This window comes from Xenopus tropicalis, chromosome 4 (assembly GCF_000004195.4).
Source record: "Xenopus tropicalis strain Nigerian chromosome 4, UCB_Xtro_10.0, whole genome shotgun sequence".
In the NCBI taxonomy this organism is placed as follows: Eukaryota; Metazoa; Chordata; class Amphibia; order Anura; family Pipidae; genus Xenopus; species Xenopus tropicalis.
In genome coordinates, this window is record NC_030680.2 from 19,823,074 (window position 1) to 19,848,121 (window position 25,048).

At 43.8% G+C, this 25,048-nt stretch overlaps 1 protein-coding gene across 3 annotated transcripts in view; it reads right to left on the reverse strand.

Moving 5' to 3' along the window:
- Window positions 1–8,062, reverse strand: part of LOC101734659 (cleavage stimulation factor subunit 3) — a 39,905-nt gene extending 31,843 nt beyond the window's left edge. Inside the window, exons 1-7 of one of the 3 annotated variants that reach the window (XM_031900520.1) lie at window positions 7,897–8,062; window positions 6,251–6,314; window positions 5,696–5,839; window positions 4,932–5,127; window positions 4,417–4,570; window positions 4,039–4,133; window positions 2,649–2,736 (exon numbers count right to left, since the gene is read on the reverse strand). In XM_031900520.1, the coding sequence (XP_031756380.1) occupies window positions 2,668–2,736; window positions 4,039–4,133; window positions 4,417–4,570; window positions 4,932–4,982 (369 nt within the window). In that variant the 5' untranslated portion in view covers window positions 4,983–5,127; window positions 5,696–5,839; window positions 6,251–6,314; window positions 7,897–8,062 and the 3' untranslated portion in view covers window positions 2,649–2,667. Of the gene's footprint in view, window positions 1–2,648; window positions 2,737–4,038; window positions 4,134–4,416; window positions 4,571–4,931; window positions 5,128–5,695; window positions 5,840–6,250; window positions 6,315–7,896 lie in introns of those variants that run through there. The other 2 variants (XM_004914226.4, XM_031900521.1) reach the window with 2 other exon arrangements.
- Window positions 8,063–25,048: the final 16,986 nt, after the last annotated feature.

The window sequence follows — 25,048 nt, forward strand, 5'->3', positions numbered from 1 at the left end:
GATGAAATAAATAGTACAGTATATAGACATGGATGGATCTGATATATGCGTTTTTGTCTTTCAGCACACTGCGACATTCGTAATCCAGACGACCTCATAATCAACGGCCAATCACCGCAGCTTCGAGCCAACACCTGGTGAGTCCTTCCCAGCTCATGTCACTAGATGTTCCCATAACTCAGAGCTGAACTGAATGAAATGGGCTCTGTATTCACCAGATAAAGCTAAAAGCTCTTTTTCCTTTTTTCCCAGGTCTCAACAATTCGTGTCCTTCTTGGACTCCTGCCTGAAGAAGGATCCTGCGGAGCGATGGAGCGCTGAGGAGCTCCTGCAGCACCCCTTCATCGCTGGACTGCCGCCTAAGAAGATCGTCAGGGCTGAGATTCGGGAACATCTTCAGGTCCCGCAGAAGCGGCCATCCAGGATATACACCATCCTATGTGGTACGACTGCACCATCACGAACACTAAACTGAGAAGCTGTTGGGCTTATTAAAGTGGCGCTAGGAATAATGAACATATTTTGAGGGCTACATCACCTGAATATTACATTTTAGTGTAATAGGGACAATGGGATTCTAAGACAATTTAGGGAAAAAATGTATTTATAGGAAAAAATAGGAATTTAATTTGAGTTCTGATTATTTTTATCTATACAGGAGTGAAGGAAGCAGCTCTGCGGGCCAGAGCCAGTGCCAGAAAACAGCTGCGTCGCACTTGTTACTTCTGCGCACACAAGACCTTGGCAGAAGAAAAAGCGGCTCAGCAAATGGCACTGGAGGGCTTTCCTTGTTGTTGATCCTGTGGCCAATAACATCTAAAGCCCAGGATGAGTCTCTGCACTAACATCCTAGGAGAAACACTCACAGAGAAAGGTACCGTCTCCATTAAATTTCCCTATACATTGGTCCTACAGAGCCTTAGGCCAACACTTTTTACAGTATATAGTTCAAATGGTTCATTTAGGCCCTCCTGTCTTAAAGGAGACATGTCCTATAAAAATTATGAATGTACCAGTGAATTAAACTCCTCTAGATATAGAAGGAATGTGCTTTAAAAAGTTGTGTTTCTGACTGATTTATTGAGAAATTCCACAAAAACCCCACTAGCCCCGCCCATCTGTTCCACTTCCTGCTGGCTGAATTCTCTGGATGAGCTGGGGAGCCGGCGGCCCTCCGTACCTTGCACTGTAGGATAGGAACCAATCAGCAGCTAGGCTGACCTGATAGGGAACTGAAGCCTGTCTTTGCTTGTGTGAGTGTAGGGCTGTGATTGGCTCTCCCCCTCCTACTGTGCTTCTGGCAGGGACCGTTAGGACACGCCCACTCTTCATTTCAAACTGGGACAGAGAAGTGATAGGACCTATAGGGAGCTCCAATAAAGGGGCCATTGTTACAGATAGGGTTAATGTTTAGCCCAAAGGGAAACCAGCACCGGATATTATTCATAATTGCCTACAGGGTTAGGGGTTTCCCATTTATCCAATATGTCTCCTTTAACGGACACTCTATAATTAATTGTATACACATATGAAATAAGACTCTCAGCATCCTCACCTTGGTTAATGGTATTTGTATAGAGGAGGTTTTAGTTCAAACACAGCTACACGTCTGATATCCCAGAGCTGCTGCCACCCCAAGGGGGTGACCTATAAAAGTTTAGACATATACATGAATCTGTATTATAAGTCTCTTTTTTCCTGCCTGCACCCCTTGTACTGTTGCCCTATGCAAAGGAGAATTCAGTGTGAGCATAAAATCCATTGTTCTTACTGAATATTCATAATGATACATTACTTATTGGTTTTCATTCTATTTTACAGCTCCACCAGCAGTGCCTGCGCCTCCATCGGAAGCCCCAGGAGTATCTAATTCTCAGACACCCGTAACTCCACCAGCGGCGCCTCCTTTCCCAATTACAGCTACACCACCAGCAGTGTATGTAACACCCTATACACAACCTCCACCCACCATCTCTATCTCCCCTTCAGCCATAGTTCAACCAGTGGCACTTTTTTTCCAACATTTACTTTGAACCAGCACAGAATTTACATTTCAGTAGTGGTGCCCAATTTTAATATCTGCAGCTCCACCAGTTGGATTCCTGCTTTTAGAGAGCACAATTCCAGCAGCGGCACCTCACTTTGTAGCTCTCATTCTCCTTTTCTTTCTTTGGCTCCACCACCAGCCCCTCTTTCTTTTCCTGCTGCTCCTCTACCAACAGACCACCATACTAATACATCATACAGTATTTACAGTTCCACCAACCTCAGCTCAAACAGTGCATCCACCACCGTCAGTCTTAGCCTCCAACATCTACATTTCAGACAAGCACAGCTCCAACACCCCTCACAGCCCCCTACAGAGGCTCCTCCCTTCACAATCCACTAAAAATGCTGCCCATACATTAGATAGCTTTAACAAACTGACATAACCCATTAGTAGAAGTTGATACAGGGACTTGTCCGATTGCCCATTGGGAGTCAGGAAGGAATTTTTCCCCCTCTGAGGCAAATTGGCTCCGGCTTCAGATGGGGGTTTTTGCCTTCCTCTGTATCAACTACTAAATAGGAATATTCCATATACACTAAAACTTAAAATAAATGAGTCCTTTCCAACCTAAATATGCATAACTTAAACACATCATATCTAAACTATAAATAAATATTTTAATACATATTTGAATGGTGTTTTGCATTTTTATAGTATTGCCGGGGAAGTTTAGAGAGGAAGGAGACCTGTGGGGCAAGAGAAAAGGGTAATTAAAAAGAGATGGTGGAATCAGGGGGCAGGGGAGGGAGAAATGGGTGAGGAGAGATCCCAAGTTGAAGAAATGTGGAATAAGGGGAATAAGCCTTGTCTGAACCCAGACCTAGTGACCGTCACTGAGCTCAGAGCGTGGCCAAAGCCTTGAAGGGCAATTTCAACTCAACACATATTTAAAATTCACATAAAATGATAGATAGTGCATTTATATATCTGGGTTTAGGAAGAACAGACTTATTATTAAATTAATACCCTTAGTACATTTTGGGCTCAAGAACCATCCCATAAATATGTCTCTGCCATTAGTGATCTTTGGACCTAGGAGAAACACACCCATAAACATGTCTCTGCCAATAGAACCCTTTGGGCCTAAGTGAAACAGAACCATAAACATGGCACTGTGAGCAGAAGACTATTGCCCTGGATGAAAGCAGCTGATAAAAATGCCATTGCCATGAGTATTATTATTGGGGCAGAGAAATGGCAGGTCCCAACAGGCAAACAGGTGATTTAACTGCATGGGGGGGGACATGCCCTTGATCTGCATGGGCTTTCCATCATTAGCAGTCACGTAATAAATTTTAATGTAGAGACTGGAGGCTGTTAGTGGGTGGGGGGCCATTTGTTAGGAACCCACCATTGGCTATAACTTTGCCCAGCACATGCGCTTTGGTGCTGCTGAAAAGTTCTCCTGTGTTTTCGAATGCATTGGTTGGAAAGGCAATTGGGCCTGTTTCCGGCATTGCCTGGTAAACAAATCAGGTCTGCAGGCAAACCAAGCTCAGCACCCTTTAGAATCACTATGGACGTTATATGGTCTCTCCTTTGTAACAATGCGCTACTAAATAATTGTACGATGCTATGGTATAGCACAATCTCATTGGTAAGGTGGCGGGCGTGTAATTTGGGAGTAAAGAGATGTAAGACTGAAACTTAGCAATTTTTATCCATAATCCCACCCAACAGTGCTCAGAATGATTGGTCTAAAAAAGCAAATGTTTAGCTAAATATTACAGTAAAAACCCCTTTAATAAAATGAGGCTTGCTAGCAGGGTCCAAGGGCCACAGGTGATAAGTGGGTTGATAGTTGGGCCCCCTTGGTGGGGATGGTCCTATTTACTTAATAGAATGGGCCCACATGAACAGAAGAACGTATCCTCTGTAGCCAATCTCTCATTGTGGCCCTCTCCTCCTCTCACATTGTTCCTGGCTGCAGTATCAAAGCAAAGGTAACAACCCCACATTGTCAAACAAAAGCAAAATAACACACTAACCTGGAAGCAAATGGGGGGAGGAAGCAGCTTCATTAAGATCACTGCAGCTGGAGGGACTGGGAATACTCCGCCAGGAACAGGATGGAGTCCAGGTGCTACAGAACAGAAAAACATTGTTTTTAGTGGTTATTACACGTGGCTGTTCTGCAAGCCAACTCTATCAGCCCTATAAAAAGGAAAGGTAGAGCGATTACTAAATTGACCAATGGCAGCGGGCCAATGTGCAGCACTCCCAGGCAGATAACATGGTGCACATGGAGGCACGGCACCCCCAGGAATGGATTAGTAGATAAATAAGCAATTAGTTAGAATCAGCAAATAAAAGTGCTCAAAAGATTTTCCTAGTTGAAGCAATCAGTTTGCTCTAAAAAGGCTTACGAGCTAAATGTCGTGGCTGGAATGGGATCGTCTGGGACGTGTCAGGTTTGGGATACTCTGGTTTTCGGTCAACATCATCCTTCAGCGAAGGGGCTATGGATGGAGCTATCACAGGGTCTGGGATTAGTGCTGCCAGTTTGGCTCTCGATACATCCTAGAAATAAGAATGAGACATTACTGTCAATAAGTTAGGAGTGAGGCATAGACACATTTTCTTGTGCTAATTGACAATACTGCAAACCACCAATAGCAACCAGCCATATCTGTTCCTTTATTATTTAATCAAGCAGCAGTTTGCTGTTGCCTGAGAATCTTGAAAAAGAGAAGCAAAGGTGAAGGGAGTGAAAGAAATAAATGTGTCTCTGCTAGGTATAAAGGCATGGGAGCGGTAGAGGACGGCAGCTGCTGGCACATATACTAGAGACACATATACTAGAGACCAAAGATACATAATTCCCATAATGGAGTAAAGGCGGGATAGCTATATGCAGGTACAAACCCTGATCACAACATACCTTGTATCCCAAAGCTTTCAGTTCACTTGTGGAGCAGGGGTACAAGTCCATAAATTTGTATCTATCCACAAGAAGTGCCGTCTCCTTCCCTTCATACTCCTCCTTGAATGCTGTGTATCGCCTTTTTTCCACTTTCAGTATACTAGCTAAATCTCCAATGTTACTTTCAAAGGCCAGGAAGCGTGCCCAAATCTCACTGCAGAAATCAAGTGGGGGAATCTGAGCAGGGGAGTGGCAATACTGTTGCAAGAGAAGCAAAACTTGCACAGGGGCAGTGTATGAACTGAATAGAGTTTTATTGGAATTCTACCTTTCTTCTATTTAAATATATGATGTTTCCCATGATATAGCTGAGGGTACAGGGCTGCTTAGGACTCCAATGTGTAAAGCTTTTATGCTGCACTGGGAAAAGGATTATAAAAATCTTGAAGGCCTCCGATGTATCGTGGACTAAAGTAAAGTAAAACTTTGGAAAGAAGGTCTTTGATTGTAAAGATTCTGCTTTCATGATACAATCAGTTATAAAATCTTGTATTAGGAGATGTCAAAGGCTTTGCACTCCTGTTGCCAGCACAAGATGTGAGGCACTTACATATTGATGAAATGCAGCACTATTTGCCAGTGACTGGTACATTGTTATTAGGAGGGGAGCCTAGACCCAGCCCACAGCATGACTGATACATCATTTCCCATGACCATTACGGGACTGCAAGTGGTGGGCCCCTGATCCAAGAGAAGGTTAAACAATGTATATTTACTCTCACCTTGCTACAGTAATACTCCATTAAGGCTGCAGTGACGTAAATGTGATGTCGGGTCCTGGGATCTTCCCTGGCTTTCTTGAAAATCATTCTCCCAGATTTGATGCCCTCAGCTCTCCTAGCAAACTCCATGTACTGGATATAAACCTGACAGAAAAACATAAAGAACTATGAGAACCTTTTCAAACAACTACAAAAGACCTAATTTCATTGTGGTAAGATCAGTGCTGCAGTAATGCCATACAGGATAATAAAAAAGATGATTAGTGATGGGTGAAATGTTTTGCCAGGCATGGATTCATGGCGAATTTCTGCGTTTCGCGAAACAGATGAAAAAATCTGCTGCGGAAAAATTCGCCGGGCGACAAAAGAATAGCCGCGTGACAAAAGAATAGTCACGAGCGACAATTTTTTTGTACACGCAACATTTTTCCGTTTCGCAAATCTTTCAAAAGATTCACGAAACGGCGAAAATGTTGCGTGTACAAAAAAATTGTACAATTTGTCGGCGAAGCGAAACGGACAGATTCGCTCATTACTAAAGATGATCAGTCTTACCAAGGTGGGATCCTTATCTTCTATGGCGAGTAATCTGTTGTATATGCTGTGTGTTTTTTCGGCTCTGGAGAGAGAATAGAAGGTTTTTTCCATATTTTGTATGGAAGTTAAGTTTGGCAGTTAAAAGATTAACAAAAGCAATTGAGAATATGTAAGCCTTATACACCCTAATTTTGCAGCGCTAAAGTAAAGAGACATCCAACCAATAGAGTTTTAATGCATATCTTTGAGACATTTTAGCAGTCTTGAGCAGTAATAAAAAAAGCTATTCTAAAATCACCAACATCCCACTAATATAAAAATGAATATACCTTTCCATCTTTTCAAAAGTTTTATAGGTGAAAAAAAAAGAAAAACCAAGCATATTTCAGATGTAACCTACGAGGTAAAGTAAATTGTGGGTTTAAAAGATACTAAATACTGCGCACTGCTGTGCTTCTTCATGTTCTTGTCTAAAGCTGCCAATCATGGGAATCACTAATTTGGCACTAATTTGCTCAAGTGTGCCGCACCAAATTCACAAAACACTGATTAAACTCGTTACTATGTAAAATAATAAGGGTAAGCACAAGTATTAGCCCCAGATTTTAATGGTATTTGTGTAAAGAAAGTACAGTTCCCATAAATGATGTATGCATAGCCTACAATCACACTTTCTTTTAATATTGTATAAAAATATAAAATAGATGTAGCATCCCAAAGAAAATACTATTCACTTGGGTGGAGTGGGAAGGTAGAGTATGAGAACTAATGGGGTCCAATAATGTTGTTCAAATAATGGAAAATATAAACTGTGCCTAAAGGCCAGTGACTGACTGTGCAGGGAACCCTGAAATAAATAGTGCGAGAAAGGCAGCATTTTAAATTTAAACCAAACCTCTGATTGGCGTCTCCACCCACGTTTTAAAACCTAAAAATGCAGTCCCCTAGGGACCCTGGTGTTATTACTGTGAGAATGGCAGCGGGTTGGATTTCTGCCAAGTCAATAGGTAAAATCTGATTGGCTGTCCACCGCTCCGCCCACTTTTGGGCATCCAACAATCATCATATTTTCATTCAGGCTGAGCCCATGGCTATGTGATTCAAGTTTGGGGAGTGTAGCCTCAAAGCTGTAATATTGACAGCAGTTTCAATTTCCCCATAAAAGTCAATGGGTGAAATTTGATTAGCTGTTGTTGGCCCCTCCCACTTTGTGTCATCCAACAAATGTCTCTGTTTCATTCAGGCTGACCCCATGAGTATGTGATTCAAGTTTGGGGAATGTAGCCTCAAAGCTGTAAGTGTGGCAGCAGTTTGGAAATTTTCCGTTAAAGTCAATGGGAAAATTGGGGGGTTCGGAGCGGCGCCACAAAAAGACGGGGGGGGGGAGCGCAGTGCACAAGCAACCTGCTCCGCTATAGGGCGAAGAAGTGTGGGGAGTTTGGGTGTTGTACCCCTAAACCTGTAGGAGGAGTAGCGTTTAGAAAATGGGGGGCGCTAAGAATAAGAAGAAGAAAAAGCGGAAGAATAAGCTGAAGTGGAAGAACAGTCCGTTGGGATTTTCAAGCCAACATAACTCTGACTGTGTGGGAACATTTTAGAATCTCCTGAATACAGCCACCTTTGGTACTCAAGAGAATACATAATGTAACCCTATGTCACTAAACCTGTGCCTCGCGAATGAGAATGCTCCATGCATCAAGGTCATACGGATTGTCTTCCAATTTCTTTTCCGCTTTCTTCACCTTTTCCGGAACATATTCAGCAGCCTTGTGGGGAGAAAACAGATAACAGGATTATGAACAGAATTACAGGTAATTTGGCTATCCGTCTATCAAGCAGTTTCTGATACATTTTGCCTGTACCGATTCAGCAATAACATTTTACACATTCCATAAAATTTACTATATAAAAACTACTATATAGTTTAAGTCGCTCTGGATGTGTAATTGTAATATGGCATTCACACATCCAGCACCTTTATGAAAGAGAACCTTCAGTGAACTAAAAGCATACAGTAAGCAGCTTTGCTCAAACACACCCAATACCTTTTATTTAATGTCAGGGCTGCCCAAGAGAAGGACTGCAGGCTGGATATTGCCCCCCACCATGAATTTTTAAGGGGCCCAGTTTTACCCAGGAGTGCACAGAGCAATAATCAACTAATTATAGAATGGACACGGCAGTCTGATTTGGATTTCTCCACTCGCCAGCTATCTGCCTGAAAGCTACTGGCATGTAAGGAGGTACAGCCGCAGAACAACATCAGGAAGCGCAATTAACAGACACAAGCAATTTATGGTCACTGTTTGCCACTGTACGGCAGTGACGGTAAAAGATGTCAGAGCGCCACTAAACTAAGAGACAGGAAATCAGACTTAGCCCTTAGGTCACATAATCATTGAATGGGTTAAGTCTAAGCTGTCCAACTGGAGGCCCCAGGGGCCAGATATGGCCCTTCAAAGTATTCTTATGGCCCCAAGTCTGATTAAAGTGTATATAGTGTAACCCCGTTTATTAGAAAAGGCAAAATCCCGTACAGTGCAGGCTACTCACAAGCTTGTGTTATAAAATGGAGCCTATCTCTTTCTTTTGTGCTCCTGAGGAAGCGTGATCAGAATCCAGCTCAAACAGCGATCTTGATCCAATATAGCTATAGCTCAGCGCGTTTCACGTGATGCCGCCGCGCTTCCTCAGGAGGATGAAAGAAAGAGAGAGGCTCCATTTTATAACACATGCTTGTGAGTAGCCTGCACTGTACGGGATTTTACCTTTTCTAATAAACGGTGTTACACTATATACACTTGTTTCTCTTTTTTATCGTATTGTTGGAGAGGAGGAGTTCATTCACCCCTAACAATTGGACCTTTTGTTGATTTTTGGTATAGAAACAGTTAAGTCTGGTGAGTGCGCACACTTACCTAACAATCCAGGGTGGAGGAATTTAAGTTGCACTAAGCATTTTAAAAGGGTTTTAGCGTGTTACACATACACTTAGGTTGTAATATCTTATATTTAGCCTTTTACACTATTTGTTTTATATTGTTTTTATTTTTCATGCACTTCCTATACGGTTGTTTCGGATACGTCTTGAGGCCTTTTTGAAGTGGACTCTGTAAGGAAGCTGCAAGCAATTTTCAGCACATCACAAAGAAGTTTTCATTTAAAGGGACCCGTTTAGCGCTGAGTACTATTGTCACATAGGCAGATAGAGACTGCAGCAATGACTTGGCACAAGAGCTGGGGGGACTAAGCTATAAGAAATAAGGCCTATCAAGTATAAGGCTTCTGGGAAACTTTGGGCCTCCTGTTGCTCAAGAAAGGGAATGTACTACTATTTTATCTTTTTTTTTTAATTTGCTTGTATTTTTTTCCAGCATTGCCTTGTGGTTTCCTTAATGAGGACAGTGAAGGTAAAAATGCCTTACTAGGACACTGCTGACATAGTGTGCATTCGCTGCTCTAAACCTGTACACTGAATGGCTTCCCAAATGTAGTCGTGTCTTGCACAAGTTAGAAGGCAATTGTATAAACAAATAGCAGGAGGGAAATTGGGCTCCTCCCCCTGTAAGTCACCTGTCTAGATTTACTATAGAAGAAGAGAACAGGACCAAAGACGATTTATACCAAATGTGCAAATGTTTTTCTTTATTTATAGCTCAACATTGTTTAAACTGCACCCGTCTACATGAGTTTTTTAAAAAAATATCCTTAATTTCTTGTGCCAGGGCATATTTACTACAAGGCCATGTGTTTAAATTCTTCTTTGAAATAAGTCTGAATCTTTGATCTTCCTCCGAGCGTTCTTGAGATCTCACATGTACGGATACTGGCTGAGTTTCGTAGGCTCATTGGACGCCATGATGTACGAATGGGATGGAACCATTGGTTTGAACTGAGTCTGATGGATGGTTGGGGAGGGTAAGAGGCGGGGATTGATGCCCACGGCAACTTGGTAACGACGCCACTAGGGTGAGACAGACTGTAGGTCGGGTGCTGTAGAATAGGCCTTGAGGTACATGGAGAGGCAAGAAGGTGGGCTACGGGTGCGGCACTGCTCAGCGATGCGGATGGGGGGGTACTAGAGAATGGCAGGCTGTCCTCCAATGTGGGTGCTTCCTGCCAGGTGGGTGGGGCAGGTGGGAGGGTGAGAGCAACTGTGGGTGGGACATAAGCCTTCTTCCTTGTGTTGTTTCCATTCCATTCCTGATGACCAAATACAAAATGCTGCACCTGTCAGACAACAGGGGAAATACCCATATTTATTAGATAGCAAAAGGTTCTACTCACTTACAGAGATGAATTCTACATAATATTTGCACTGCACTTGGTCACTTTGCCCCAGATTACCCCAGGGCAATAGCGAATGAGACCAAATAAATGAGACAACAAATGCTGCCGTTAGTCTGACATCAGTAGTAGGAAAGCTTCTGGAAGGGGTAATAAGGGATAGGATAGTTGAATACATTGCAGTTCACAATACTATTAGTTTGTGCCAGCATGGTTTTATGCCTTTTATGAGGAGGTGAGTAGGAACCTTGATGCTGGAATGGCAGTTGATGTCATCTACTTGGACTTTGCTAAAGCGTTTGATACAGTACCTCACAGAAGGTTAATGATCAAATTAAGGAATATTGGCCTAGAACATAATATTTGTAATTGGATAGAAAACTGGCTGAAGGATAGAGTACAAAGAGTGGTGGTAAATGGAACATTTTCTAATTGGACCAGTGTGGTTAGTGGAGTACCGCAGGGGTCAGTCCTTGGTCCTTTGCTTTTTAACTTGTTTATTAATGACCTGGAGGAGGGCATAGACAGTACTGTTTCTATTTTTGCTGATGACACAAAATTGTGCAAAACTATAAGTTCCATGCAGGATGCTGCTGCTTTGCAGAGCGATTTGACAAAATTGGAAAACTGGGCAGCAAACTGGAAAATGAGGTTCAATGTTGACAAGTGCAAAGTTATGCATTTTGATAGGAATAATATAAACGCGAACTATCTACTGAATGGTAGTGTGTTGGGGGCATCCTTAATGGAGAAGGATCTAGGGGTTTTTGTAGATCACAAGTTGTCTAATGCCAGGCAGTGTCATTCTGTGGCTACTAAAGCAAATAAAGTGCTGTCTTGTATAAAAAAAGGGCATTGACTCAAGGGATGAGAACATAATTTTGCCCCTTTATAGGTCCCTGGTAAGGCCTCACCTTGAGTATGCGGTGCAGTTTTGGGCTCCAGTCCTTAAGAAGGATATTAATGAGCTGGAGAGAGTGCAGAGACTGCAACTAAACTGGTAAAGGGGATGGAAGATTTAATGAGGTGAGACTGTCGAGGTTGGGGTTGTTTTCTCTGGAAAAGAGGCGCTTGCGAGGGGACATGATTACTCTGTACAAGTACATTAGAGGGGATTATAGGCAGATGGGGGATGTTCTGTTTTCCCATAAAAACAATCAGCGCACCAGAGGTCACCCCTTTAGATTAGAGGAACAGAGCTTCCATTTGAAGCAGCGTAGGTGGTTTTTCACGGTGAGGGCAGTGAGGTTGTGGAATGCCCTTCCTAGTGATGTGGTAATGGCAGATTCTGTTAATGCCTTTAAGAGGGGCCTGGATGAGTTTTTGAACAAGCAGAATATCCAAGGCTATTGTGATACTAATATCTACAGTTAGTACTAGTGGTTGTATATATATAGTTTATGTATGTGAGTGTATAGATTGGTTAGTATAGGTTCTGTGCTGGGTTTACTCGGATGGGTTGAACTTGATGGACAATGGTCTTTTTTCAACCCTATGTTACTATGTAACTATGTGCTGCTATACACAGTGCTGGAAAAGCCACTAATACACAGAAATGATTGGCATAAAATGGTGGAGCTGAGGCACCAAAGGACCCCCTTGTGTCAAAACAGGATGGTGCGGTGCAAGGCCTAAGTATTAGCAGGATACACAGTTATACTTTCACATATAAAACATCAGGGAGGGTAAGATTAACACTTTTATTCTTGTATGACTCTATTCAATATTCAGACTTTCCATTACATAAATAGCATTACCCCTCCCAGTGTGATACAGCTGCCTACATAGGGAGCACGTCAGCATAAGTTACTTACTAACTCACTGGTACATCAGGCAAATCTACTGTAAATTAAAAGTTATTTGATTGTTGTGCTTCCCACTGGCATCAATGGTAAGGGCTGCAAGTATCCCATGGTGTAGTTTTAAAAATCTCATTGGGCGAAGATCACATTCATAGGTTTATGTGGTCTTTGTCCTGTGGGTCTTTCGTGGCACCACTTTGTGCTGTAATTCAGGCTAGGATGTGCTTGTTTAATGACTTTGACGCTAAATATATATGGTACCGTGTTTCTCACGCACACATGAACAATCTTGTTGCCCACCCCATCCTCTTTACATTACTGCGCCTATAACCGCCATGATTTCACCTTATATTTGCTATAGATACAGGCCATTTCCTTCGCTGGCGTCTGATAGGGAACATTCCGGCACATAAATACACGGGAGATTTATGGTGAGCATGGAGACCAACTTTTCCAAGCTAGAAAGCTAAAAATAGCAAAGTAAGACTTTAATCCTGGCTGCCTGTATTAACATGGCGTAGCACTCAGGGGATTGTGGGACCCTGTCTGTATAAAAAAAGTAATAAAATCACGTAAAATTATGATTTTGCCAAAGTCCCCTGTCAGGTCTGTCGATCAATAGGCAATTAAAGCGTGGCAGTTACACGTTCAGAATAATCACAATGGTCCCTGACTGTCATCTGGGAATATTGTTTCAGCCCAGAACCCAAGCAAGGAAATGATAATAAAGGCTCAATCAGATCAGGGCCAACTATAGTCGGGGCAGCACAAAACAAATGTTATTTATAAGTGCAACTCTCAATCTTATGATAACCAACCAAAGTTGTACCTAGTAACAACTTGACTTCTGGAATGGCCCTTGGGCAAAACAAAAACTGTATAGTACATGCACCCAGCCAGCAGGACATGAGGTGCCCTCTTACAGGGCCAGATTTTTGCTGCCCCTAGGCCCCCTGCCCCTCCCTTACCACTTGCACCTTCTCCCCCCCGCCACCTTCACCCCCTCTCACTAGTGAAGGGCGAAATTTTTGCCAGGCATGTATTCACTGCGAATTTCTGCGTTTCGCGAAACGGATGAAAAAATTTGGTTTACGTCCAAAAATTGTCACCGGAATCAAAAAAGAATAGTCGGGGGCATCAAAAGAATAGCTGCGCGACAAAATAATAGCCACGGGCGACAAAAGAATTGCTGTTCGACAAAATAATAGCCGCGGGCAACAAAATAATAGCCACGGGCGACAATATTTTTGCCGCACGACATTTTCGCCGTTTCGCGAATTTTTTGCCGTTTCGCAGATCTTTTGAAAGATTTGCGAATTTTTCGGCAAAGCGAAACGGAACAGATTCGCTCATCACTACCTCTCGCCTATCTATTGCTCTAGCGCAATCGCTTACACTGGGGACTGGGAGAACGGGAGATTCAAACGCCTGTCAAAATCTCCTGCCCGATCTCCAGTGTAGGTGCAGCCAATGGGCGGCCTGCCACGCCATGATTTCTGCTGCCCTAGGCCCAGGCCTTTGTGGCCTACCCCCTACGCCACCATATTTTGTTTCAGTTCCACCTGGATAATCCTGGTATCCCAGTCTGACACTGTTCTGTAATTTGAAGCACCTTAAGACTGGGAAATACTATTTATAAAATGTCAAAAAATGAAGAATTGTAGCTATAACTATTATACTAAGATAAATGGCATTGCTGTATATTGAAGCTTTGTAGATAACAGGTTTCCAGATAATAGATTCCCATTCCTACAGCAACAATCTATACCCCTACGGTGCCATGGACCTTGTAGACAGCGCCAGATTTGTTATCTACTCACATACGGAGTAGTGGGGAGAGGTGCGTATGTGATCAACATCTGTATGTGAGCAAAATTTCAGTGCTGCTTGGGCAGTATGTGGCCCCTAAATTTGTGCTGCCCTAGGCCCGGGGCTTCTTGTAGGGTTGCACAAGGACATTCGTGTAATGAAAGAGATTAAATATTAACGACAAGGGGATGGGTCAGAACTGTGACACAGAAGGCATACCACATACAGGTATGGGATCTCTTATCCGGAAACCCGTTATCCAGAAAGTTCTGAATTACGGGAAGGCCATCTCTCATAGACACCATAATAAGCAAAAACACATAATTCTAATTTTAAAATATAATTTCCTTTTTCTCTGTAATAATAAAACAGTACCTGTACTTGATCCCAACTAAGATATAATTACCCCTTATTGGGGGCAGAACAGCCCTATTGGGTTTATTTAATGGTTAAATGATTCCCTTTTCTCTGTAATAATAAAACAGTACCTGTACTTGATCCCAACTAAGATATAATTACCCCTTATTGGGGGCAGAACAGCCCTATTGGGTTTATTTAATGGTTAAATGATTCCCTTCTCTCTGTAATAATAAAACAGTACCTGTACTTGATCCCAACTAAGATATAATTACCCCTTATTGGGGGCAGAACAATCCTATTGGGTTTATTTAATGGTTAAATGATTCCCTTTTCTCTGTAATAATAAAACAGTACCTGTACTTGATCCCAACTAAGATATAATTACCCCTTATTGGGGACAGAACAGCCGTATTGGGTTTATTTAATGGTTAAATGATTCCCTTTTCTCTGTAATAATAAAACAGTACCTGTACTTGATTCCAACTAAGATATAATTAATCCTTATTGGGGCAAAACAAGCCTATTGGGTTTATTCCTAATTACGGAAGGATCCCTTATCCGGAAAACCCCAGGTCCCGAGCATACTGGATAACAGGTCCCATACCTGTACCTAAATATCATATTATGTGTGGAATTTGAGCCAAACTAATTGGCTGTTATGAAGCGAGTAAAACCCTAAATCCCAGGCTGGTGTTAAAGGCAGAACCAAACCAGCACAGCTTAAATTTGTAACCTGGTAAGTGTGCTGGCTGCAGTTTTATATTCTACCACCAGATGGCAGCGTAAGCCACAGAAAACTATCTCCCCTTGTATTCCAAATTAATTTTAATGTTTTACCATAAAGTCCAAATGCTTTACTCACTATACATAATACCTTCAAAATGTAAATGTTTCTGTATTTAGTTGCTAGTCAGTATATTATTTAGAAGTATGCAATGCAAGTCATTAAAGGCCAGTAATACAGGAATAAAAAATGATTAGGTGTCTTTGGGTCTGCACAAGTGCAAAGCCTGACCTAGCTTGGAGGATTGCTTGGAACAAGGGGGAAAATGGCAGCTGCCCACCCTGCCGTAGGCATAGGTAATAACGTTTCCTATGGTAAAATTGATCAAATTGGATAAAATATTGATATTTAAACGTGGTTGAACTAGTCTTTTAGATTTGATCTATGCATAACAACCTGATCAATCACTGCTGTAGCAACAACTAGTGATCATTATGGATCAGCTGTATAACAGCCAATGGTTCATCTGCCCTATAGCTAGGATCACACTTACCCTAGCAACCAGGAAATGGCAGAATGACAGACTGGAAGATACATAGGAGAGGGTCTAAACAGAAACATAAAAAAGTAATAACATGGAACAACAGTAAGTTCCAGGTAGAGGCGACTAAGAGACACCCATGTAGCATTTTGAGAGCTTAGGCCTCAGTTAGTAGGACTCATTGGCAAACAATATCCATAGAAACCAATTAGCAACTAGCAGTGAACAGCGCAGATCATTTATAAAAACTGGGCAAATTTGCACCTGGGCAATAACCGGCCAGTCCAGTAAAATACCAGTCGGTTGGCAACCCGAGTACCAATGGATTCCAGTACAATGCAGGGCCTGTTTATGTGATGTATTTTCCCTTCTTAATAAAATATCAGCAAAAACAATTACATCACTTTTTACCTTTTCAATTACGTTGTTTATATTCTCATATTCCCCCCCCAGTAATTAGATTAGAGTAATTGCTGCAATTGTAGGTGTGAACAATGGCTCATATTTCTCCTATAAATACATTGCCTCAGTGGGCAGCCACGAATAAATATTTGTTGGCCGTACCTGCCGCAAAGTCTGCCAGGCACAACAGAAACGCTTCTCCCTAGCAATAAAGGGCTCGCTCATGTGTGGGTTGTTGCTATAGAATTCAATAGGCACCATTGTCCCACAGCTGGCATTTTTTGCCAGGTCAATAAGGAGGCAGTTCAGCCGTCTATCAAGGCTTTCATGGGTTTCACCTGACGTTCAAGTAATACATTAAAAGCATAAGGTATAATTTGTCATACATTTCATAATTAAACAAGAATTGGCCAACCCATAGCCCTTGTGTATATACAGTATATATATATATAGTCTTCCAAGGCTTTGGGTGTGGAAAGGCTTGGGGGCCACTATGGCTGATTTATGGAATGGGATTCTAAATAGGCCCTGGCATTGAAAGTACACAGAGGCTAAAATAGCCCCCCACCATCCCAATAAATACTAACGCACAGAAGCCCCTTTGGAATCCACTGTCACAATTTCATGCAATGGTGTCTACTGATTCCTGGAGCTCAGGCCACCTCTGAATAAGCTCCGGGGTTCCCTCAGCCCCCTGCTTCAGTTGCCACAGTATAGGTTGCAGATGTCATGCTCATGCTGAGCGGTGGAAGTGATGCTGAATGGACATAGAACATTTTCAGTGCAATGGGTGTTGAATCTTGCCAAAGTGCAAGCACAACTGTGCAAATCGTGACACATCGGATGGATTTGTGCCAGGCTCATATCTCTGGCGACTGCAAAACACTGGACTTGTGGTAAGAAAAACACCGCATTGGGGATAAAGCACACTGTACTTGCAGTCGTCACTCACCCCTCATGTCTGTAAACTGACTGACAAGTGGTAGAGGCAGGCAAGAGGTCAGGGCAGGCAACAGACAATAGCAAGTCCAAATAACCGGACAAGGGTCAAAAACAGGAATTGGGCTCTGATTTAGCGTAGGAGAAAGGAAGATAGGCTTAAACAGCCCCTTAATTGGGCAGTAATAATGGAAATAAAGCTGGCCCTACACGCACCGATAATATCGTACGAAACCTCATTTCTTATGATATTCGGTGCGTGTATGGCAAGTCGGCGAGTCGACCGATATCGCAGGAGGCTGCTGATATAGGCTGACTCGCCGATCGGCCAGGTCAAAAGATTTTGCTCGGGCGCCATAGAAGGCGCCTGAGCAAAATCTGCCGTCAGGGCTGAATCGGCAGAAGGAGGTAGAAATCCTATTGTTTCTACCTCTTTATTTGCCGTTTCAGCCCTGAAGGTTAGTGGCGGGTCTGACGATCTTAAAGATCGCAGATCGCCACGTGTGTGGCCACCTTTAGAGGCAGTAAATAAATAGTTACTGCAACCTTAGAGCCTCCTATGGCACAACCTGGAATAGCACTGGCCTGGCAACATAACATCCTTGGTTCTGCTACTAAGAACTGACATGTTTGCCCTCTACAGCTGATATGAGCCGGCTTATGGTCCTGGATAGTCCAACTGGCCCCAAATTAGGGATGCACCCTTTGGTTTCGGACAAATCCGAAGTCCCCGGCAAACCGAATTCTAATTAGGAAAGTGTTAAATGGTCAGGGGAAAAAATATTCGCCGCCCACGCAAACCCCTTTCGATCCTAAGGAGTCAGATTCGGCTCGGGATTCGGGGGTTCAGCCAAACCCAAAAAAGTGGGTGCGGTGCATCCCAACCCCAAATGCAAAAATGAGAGAAGGGGGTATATTTGGGTATTAAATGGTGCAGAACAAACACCACATTGAGCTGTTCCACCTAGAGACAATACTTTTTTTGGAGTACTTTTTTGAAGTAACAGAATCCGAGGAGCAGAATCCTGCGGCACAAGCCGAGGCGCAGCCACTCTCCATTAACTCAAAGATAACCCTCATTTTTCACCAATGATTTTAGCAAGGTTATCTGCCACCCGAGTGTACCGAAAGCATTTTAGTTATTATTTGTTTACTTTGAAATGAGCTGTTAGAGTTTCTTTAGAGATTGTACACGGCGAGCAGAAACGGCGCCTTTGGGGTGCGCACAAAAGGCTGCGTCCTGAGTGTAATGTAGCTAAAGAGCATGTTGGTTTTAATTGGAACCATTTGTCAAGTCTAAAATTGTTTCTGGGGCAACGAGTGGTGACAAACTGGTTTGGGCAGGTTAGCCTGTCTGTCTGGACAATTAATGATATATTATACTGATTATCCCTTTTAAGGTGCAGTCTTTTGTGATTTTGCATGGTATTAGCTATAAGGTGTACTATAAGGTGGCCATACATTGAAAGATCTGAAAGAGAGACTCTAGGTCAGAGAAGGGCCTATTTCATTGTCTATCTCGGCGTCCCTGCAGAGGTTATAGAGGTAGAAATGTCATAATTTGAATGGTTTTTTTATACTGTACTTACTGCGCCAGTCAAAAGTTTCAGCATCTCTAGAGTAGTAATGATCCAGGCCTTCATAGTTAAGCACAGGAGGTCACCATCTGGGATTTTGTAAAAAGTGTCAGTGGCACCGAACATGCTCAGTGGGGCAGCTGTTGGGAAGCTAAGCTTAGGGGTCATCACAAATTATGAAGCAGAAAATGAGGTTTGCCTGTAATATAAACTGATGTTATAGCGCTGATTATTTAATTCTGATGTAAATTGCACTGGTTTCTGAGCTGCCATGTAATGTGAATCAATTAATTAATAATTGCACCTGTATTGTGACTTAATTTCTATATATACAGTATATTGTGAGTGGATCCCTAAGCTCAGGTAAGTGACAGCAGCACAGAGTATGGGCAGGGAATCAGCAGAAAAGAAGATGGGGGGCTACTGGGGCATCTTTGGGGGCACAGATTTTGCCTGCTAAAGGGCTGTGGGTGCCTTGGGCTGATACAGAAGCCTAAAACATAATGTGCAATATTTCTACCCTATTTTTTCATTAAGCATTAGCTCTCCTTTAAAGATAAGGTAACTCTTCAAGTCTTGGGTTACCATCTATATAAGGTTCTACAACCAAGTCATAACATATTTTGAAACACAGCACAATAGAAGGGTGAATAAACACAAATTACTCCAAATACTGACCAAAGCAGAGGAAAAGTGAGACCTGTTCATTAGAGCTTACAACCTAAACGGAGTAGGGGACGTGAGACACAGGGATGTGGTGAGAGCCAGGATCAGGATTCAGCAAAAGAAATAATGTGACATCATTGCCAATAACTTAACCAGACTGATTTACTATGATAGGTCAATCTACATGTCACGAGTTAGCAACTATGTGAAGTTCTACAACCCATAAATATGTACGAGGTATCTGGTTCCTTATTCACCACTAGAACTTTCCGGACCATCTCTTCAGACTAGAAGAAAGGGCCCACTGAGATCTGTGATAGTTTGGGATTGTCTCCTGGAAGCATTTATGCTCGCAGCTATAATAGATTGACAAGGTCAGTTCAGGAACATGTCCAATTGTCATTTTTGGAGTCTAGTGGCCAATTGGAGACAGTTGCAACATGTACAGTATATGCCTTTCACACTCTAGGGTTGCTCCCACCAAAGGGGAGAACAAGGCACTGCAAGGTGGGGCCAGTCAGAGTGGGTGCTCCCGCCAAAGGGGAGAACAAGGCACTGCAAGGTGGGGCCAGTCAGGGTGGGTGCTCCCGCCAAAGGGGAGAACAAGGCATTACAAGGTGGGGCGAGTCAGGGTGGGTGCTTCCGCCAAAGGGGAGAACAAGGCACTGCAAGGTGGGGCCAGTCAGGGTGGGTGCTTCCGCCAAAGGGGAGACAAGGCACTCAAGGTGGGCGAGTCAGGGTGGGTGCTTCCCGCCAAAGGGGAGAACAAGGCCACTGCAAGGTGGGGGCCAGTCAGGGTGGGTGCTTCCGCCAAAGGGGAGAACAAGGCACTGCAAGGTGGGGCCAGTCAGGGTGGGTGGCTCACCCAGCCAAAGGGGAGAACAAGGCACTGCAAGGTGGGGGCGAGTCCAGGGTGGGGGTGCTTCCGCCAAAGGGGAGAACAAGGCACTGCAAGGTGGGGCCAGTCAGGGTGGGTGCTTCTGCCAAAGGGGAGAACAAGGCACTGCAAGGTGGGGCCAGTCAGGGTGGGTGCTTCCGCCAAAGGGGAGAACAAGGCACTGCAAGGTGGGGCCAGTCAGGGTGGGTGCTTCCGCCAAAGGGGAGAACAAGGCACTGCAAGGTGGGGCCAGTCAGGGTGGGTGCTTCCGCCAAAGGGGAGAACAAGGCACTGCAAGGTGGGGCCAGTCAGGGTGGGTGCTTCCGCCAAAGGGGAGAACAAGGCACTGCAAGGTGGGGCCAGTCAGGGTGGGTGCTTCCGCCAAAGGGGAGAACAAGGCACTGTAAGGTGGGGCCAGTCAGGGTGGGTGCTTGTTTTTTCCCTGGATATACCTCTAACTATAGCGGGTTGGTCAATAAACATATGATCTAAGCTAAGAGGGGTATTTAAGGGTAGATACATTTGCTCCTGCTGTTATATACTTCAGCTCCTATCATCCTTAGTCTCATTTTATATAAACAGATATACCGTAGGGCCAACAGCCTGGCAGTTGTTGCTGAACTGCAGTTCTCATAATCCCCTGGCAAAGTATTGCCATTCCTGTTTAATGCTGTTCAATATAAAAAACAATGCATCCAATTACTTTTCTACTTGAATGGAAACAAAGTATGTTTGCAAGTGTTAACACAACACAACAGCTGCTCCTATTAATTGCTTGTTATTAACCCGAGGTCGCATCAGTTGGCACGCGTGGCAGGCTTCATTTACTGCTCAGCGCAGAGCGGGAGGCAAGCGGCTGATTTATTGGGGAGATTTTGCCCCTAGGTATATTGTATTATAACATCAAGCACTTGGTACACTGTGTGGCCTGGGATGGGAAAGCAATGAGAGAAGGCACCGTTTCCAACAGCGCCGAGGAAATGTCTGCGGCTTCAACTTCAAATGGACACATATTTATATAGCGCCAAAGTATACTGTTGTGCTGTACAATAGAACTTGTACTGTAATCTGTTCCTTTATAAAGTATGAATAAATACCATTTTATATGCTGAAATCCAGCTGCAAAATAGTTCTGCTCTTTCTGCATCATTTGAAATCCTGGCAGGAGAGGAGGGACTAAAACATTTATGTTACAAATTGTAACAACTTCTCCACAGCTTACAGACAGCATGCAGGAACTACATTACCCACAATGCACTGCACTGTGATGTTCCTTTCCTTATTGACATCAGGTGTGCAAGGAATTTGTGCCATAGCACAAAAGTGCAATAGAAGGGGCAAAGTTTGCAGGAGGAATAGTAGCCCATAGCACTTACTAAATAGAAAAATCTGATTGGTTGCTATGGGTTACTAGACCCCCCCCCGCTCTATTACATTACTATAATCAGCAGGGCACTTCTTAGTTACATAGTTACATAGTTACATAGTTACATAGGGTTGAAAAAAGACCTGTGTCCATCAAGTTCAACCCATCCAAGTAAACCCAGCACACCTAACCCACACCTACCAATCTATACTCACATACATAAACTATAAATACAACCACTAGTACTAACTGTAGATATTAGTATCACAATAGCCTTGGATATTCTGATTGATCAAGAACTCATCCAGGCCCCTCTTAAAGGCATTAACAGAATCTGCCATTACCACATCACTAGGAAGGGCATTCCATAACCTCACTGCCCTCACCGTGAAAAACCACCTACGCTGCTTCAAATGGAAGCTCCGTTCCTCTAATCTAAAGGGGTGACCTCTGGTGCGTTGATTGTTTTTATGGGAAAAAAGAACATCCCCCAACTGCCTATAATCCCCTCTAATGTACTTGTACAGAGTAATCATGTCCCCTCACAAGCGCCTCTTTTCCAGAGAAAACAACCCCAACCTCGACAGTCTAACCTCATAGTTTAAATCTTCCATCCCCTTAACCAGTTTAGTTGCACGTCTCTGCACTCTCTCCAGCTCATTAATATCCTTCTTAAGGACTGGAGCCCAAAACTGCACTGCATACTCAAGGTGAGGCCTTACCAGGGACCTATAAAGGGGCAAAATTATGTTCTCATCCCTTGAGTCAATGCCCTTTTTTATACAAGACAGCACTTTATTTGCTTTAGTAGCCACAGAATGACACTGCCTGGAATTAGACAACTTGTTATCAACAAAAACCCCTAGATCCTTCTCCATTAAGGAAACCCCCAACACACTACCATTCAGTAGATAGTTTGCGTTTATATTATTTCTACCAAAGTGCCTTGCCCTATTCTGCCCACCTCCAGCTCTCCTTTGCTCAGACCAGCATAAGGTGATCCGGGGCCAGAACAAGTGAGCAATCTTGGGTGGGGGAGAAATAAAGGGCAAAGTTCCTACTGCTTTTTCCATTCCCTCTCTGCGAGGAGCACTGGGGCTGGTGCGAGCAGGGCAGTATTCATATATAGACACTTCACTGGTGGCCTTTGGGTGGCGATAGACGCTAAGAAAAAGATCCCCTGCTGTGGAGTTTGTGGTCAAATCTGGTTCAGCCACCAGATTTGATTGGACCACAATCCACTGAGGCCACTGCATCGGAAACTCTACTGTGGGGGTGAAGCCTTTGGGGTCTGGTTTCTAGGGTGACACTTACTGAAACTACTGTCCGAGATGTGAGTGGTGGTTACAGTGAATAACAGGGGGCAGTGGGTTGGTCAGGTCGGGGATGGTGGGGGTGGAAAGAGTCACGGGGGGGGAGGTTTGGTTCGGGCGACCTTGGGCACCCTTATGTCTTTACCAGGCCCAGACTGGCAATCTGTGGGTTCTGGCCAATGCCAGAGGAGCTGCTGTAAGGTGCCACAGACAGTCACTATTTATTGGGCTGGGGGGGGCTGTTTGGGCCTCTGTGTACTTGGAATGCCAGGGCTTTGCCAGGCCCAGACTGGCAATCTGTGGGTTCTGGCAAATGCCAGAGGGGCTGCTGTAAGGTGCCACAGACAGTCACTATTTATTGGGCTGGGGGGGCTGTTTGGGCCTCTGTGTACTTGGAATGCCAGGGCCTATTTTGTATCCCAACCTGCTCTTGTGGATGGGAATCTCTAGTGCAGAGAATGCAATTACACACTAAAAAAAAACTAAATCACGCTCCCCCCCACAAGAAATTGAGCCTTTGTTGCCACCACTACTAAAGCAGCACCTTGCTTTATGGCAGAAGCTGCACTGCTGTTAAGGAGAATATCCTTAGTGACAGGTGAGATGCAACAGCCTATAATAACCCCCTTGCCAAGCCTGCCCCCATGGCTAGCAGTCCAGCACAGCCCTATCAGCCTGACAGGGAGATATTGATTACTCTGCCTGTAATAATTTGGCAGCACAAAGGGAAAGCAAAACAAAAGAATGTGTGTTTGTCTCCGAGTAACAAGCCGGGTAATAAATAGATCCGTTATTCTGTTAAACGAGCCGAGGCGTGACAACAAACAAGAATTCATTAAACGTGTTGGTCAGAAGGATTTCATATTGCGGCACACAGAGCCGCCGGGCTGATCTGCAGGAAGAAACCGGGGACAATGCTGTTTATTAGGTAATTAGACTCTCCGAGCGTTGCTCATTATGTGCTGTCTGTTTGCTGAAGGTGCAGACAAAGTTGCTAACAGTCCCATTTGTCTTGCAGTCAGTGAAACAATGGCCGCCCCCAGCCTATATCTCCAATCAACAAGCCGCCGGGCCGCATTTCCCCTTCGGCTCCTGACGAGCTGCCGCAGAAAATAGCATTTTTCATAAAAACGTAAGTATGTAAAGACTTAAATCAGGCTTTTATTACAGAGGCCCTGCATTAAGGATGCAGATTTACCCCCATATGTGATAAAAGACACTAAGTTTGCCCAGGAGCAGTAACCCATAGCAACCAATAAGATGTTTGGTTTTAAACAGGTGAGCAGTAAATTCTACCTGCTGATTGGTTGCTATGGGTTACTGCTCCTGGGCAAACCTATTGCCTTTTCTTACATAACCCCATTAAGCTTTTAGCAAATACTCAAGTTGTAACCCATGACAATTGGTCATTGGGTCAGGGGGAACGGAAGTAGATTTGATGTTGGTTTTTGGTGCTTTTGGGCTTCAGGTGACCAATGTAAACTCATTGCTGGTCGGTTGCTGTGGGTTATTGTTCAAAAGCGAAATGATGAAGTTGTGTGAATTTATGTTGTAATAGAACAACAGTGAATCGGTGCCAGTTGACTGCCACGTGATGGCGCTAATGTCCACCATACAGACCTGGACTGGGAGTCAAAATAGACCCTGGAATTTCAAGTACACAGAGGCCCAAACAGCCCCCCAAAGGTCCAAGTAATCTGTATGTTCCATGTATACACACAGCGCTACGGGATATGTTGGCACTTTATACCACGTAATAATCAGCTTAAGGTGCAAAAAGAGGTTTTTGCATCAATTCAGGACAAACCTAGAAGAGTAATTGCCACTTGGCCACACATATATGAAATGAGTAACAGGATACATGGATGGGAGGGGGTAATAGAAGGAAAGATTTCCCCCAAATGAGGCAGAACTGAGAGCAGGGGGAATCCCATAGCAAAGAAGGTGGAGCTTAAAGAATGACTGGGCTTCCCCTAATCAGGGCCACCATCAGCGGGGCACAGGGGGTACTGCAGTCAGGGGCCCCTTGGCAAAGGAGGGCCATGAAATGGAAAAGTGTGATTTGTGAGTCTCAAAAAAGGCAGGGCTTGCATGGATCATGTAGGGTTTGGGTGGACCATAGGTGGTGTTTAGGCATAACTGGTGTTTAGGGC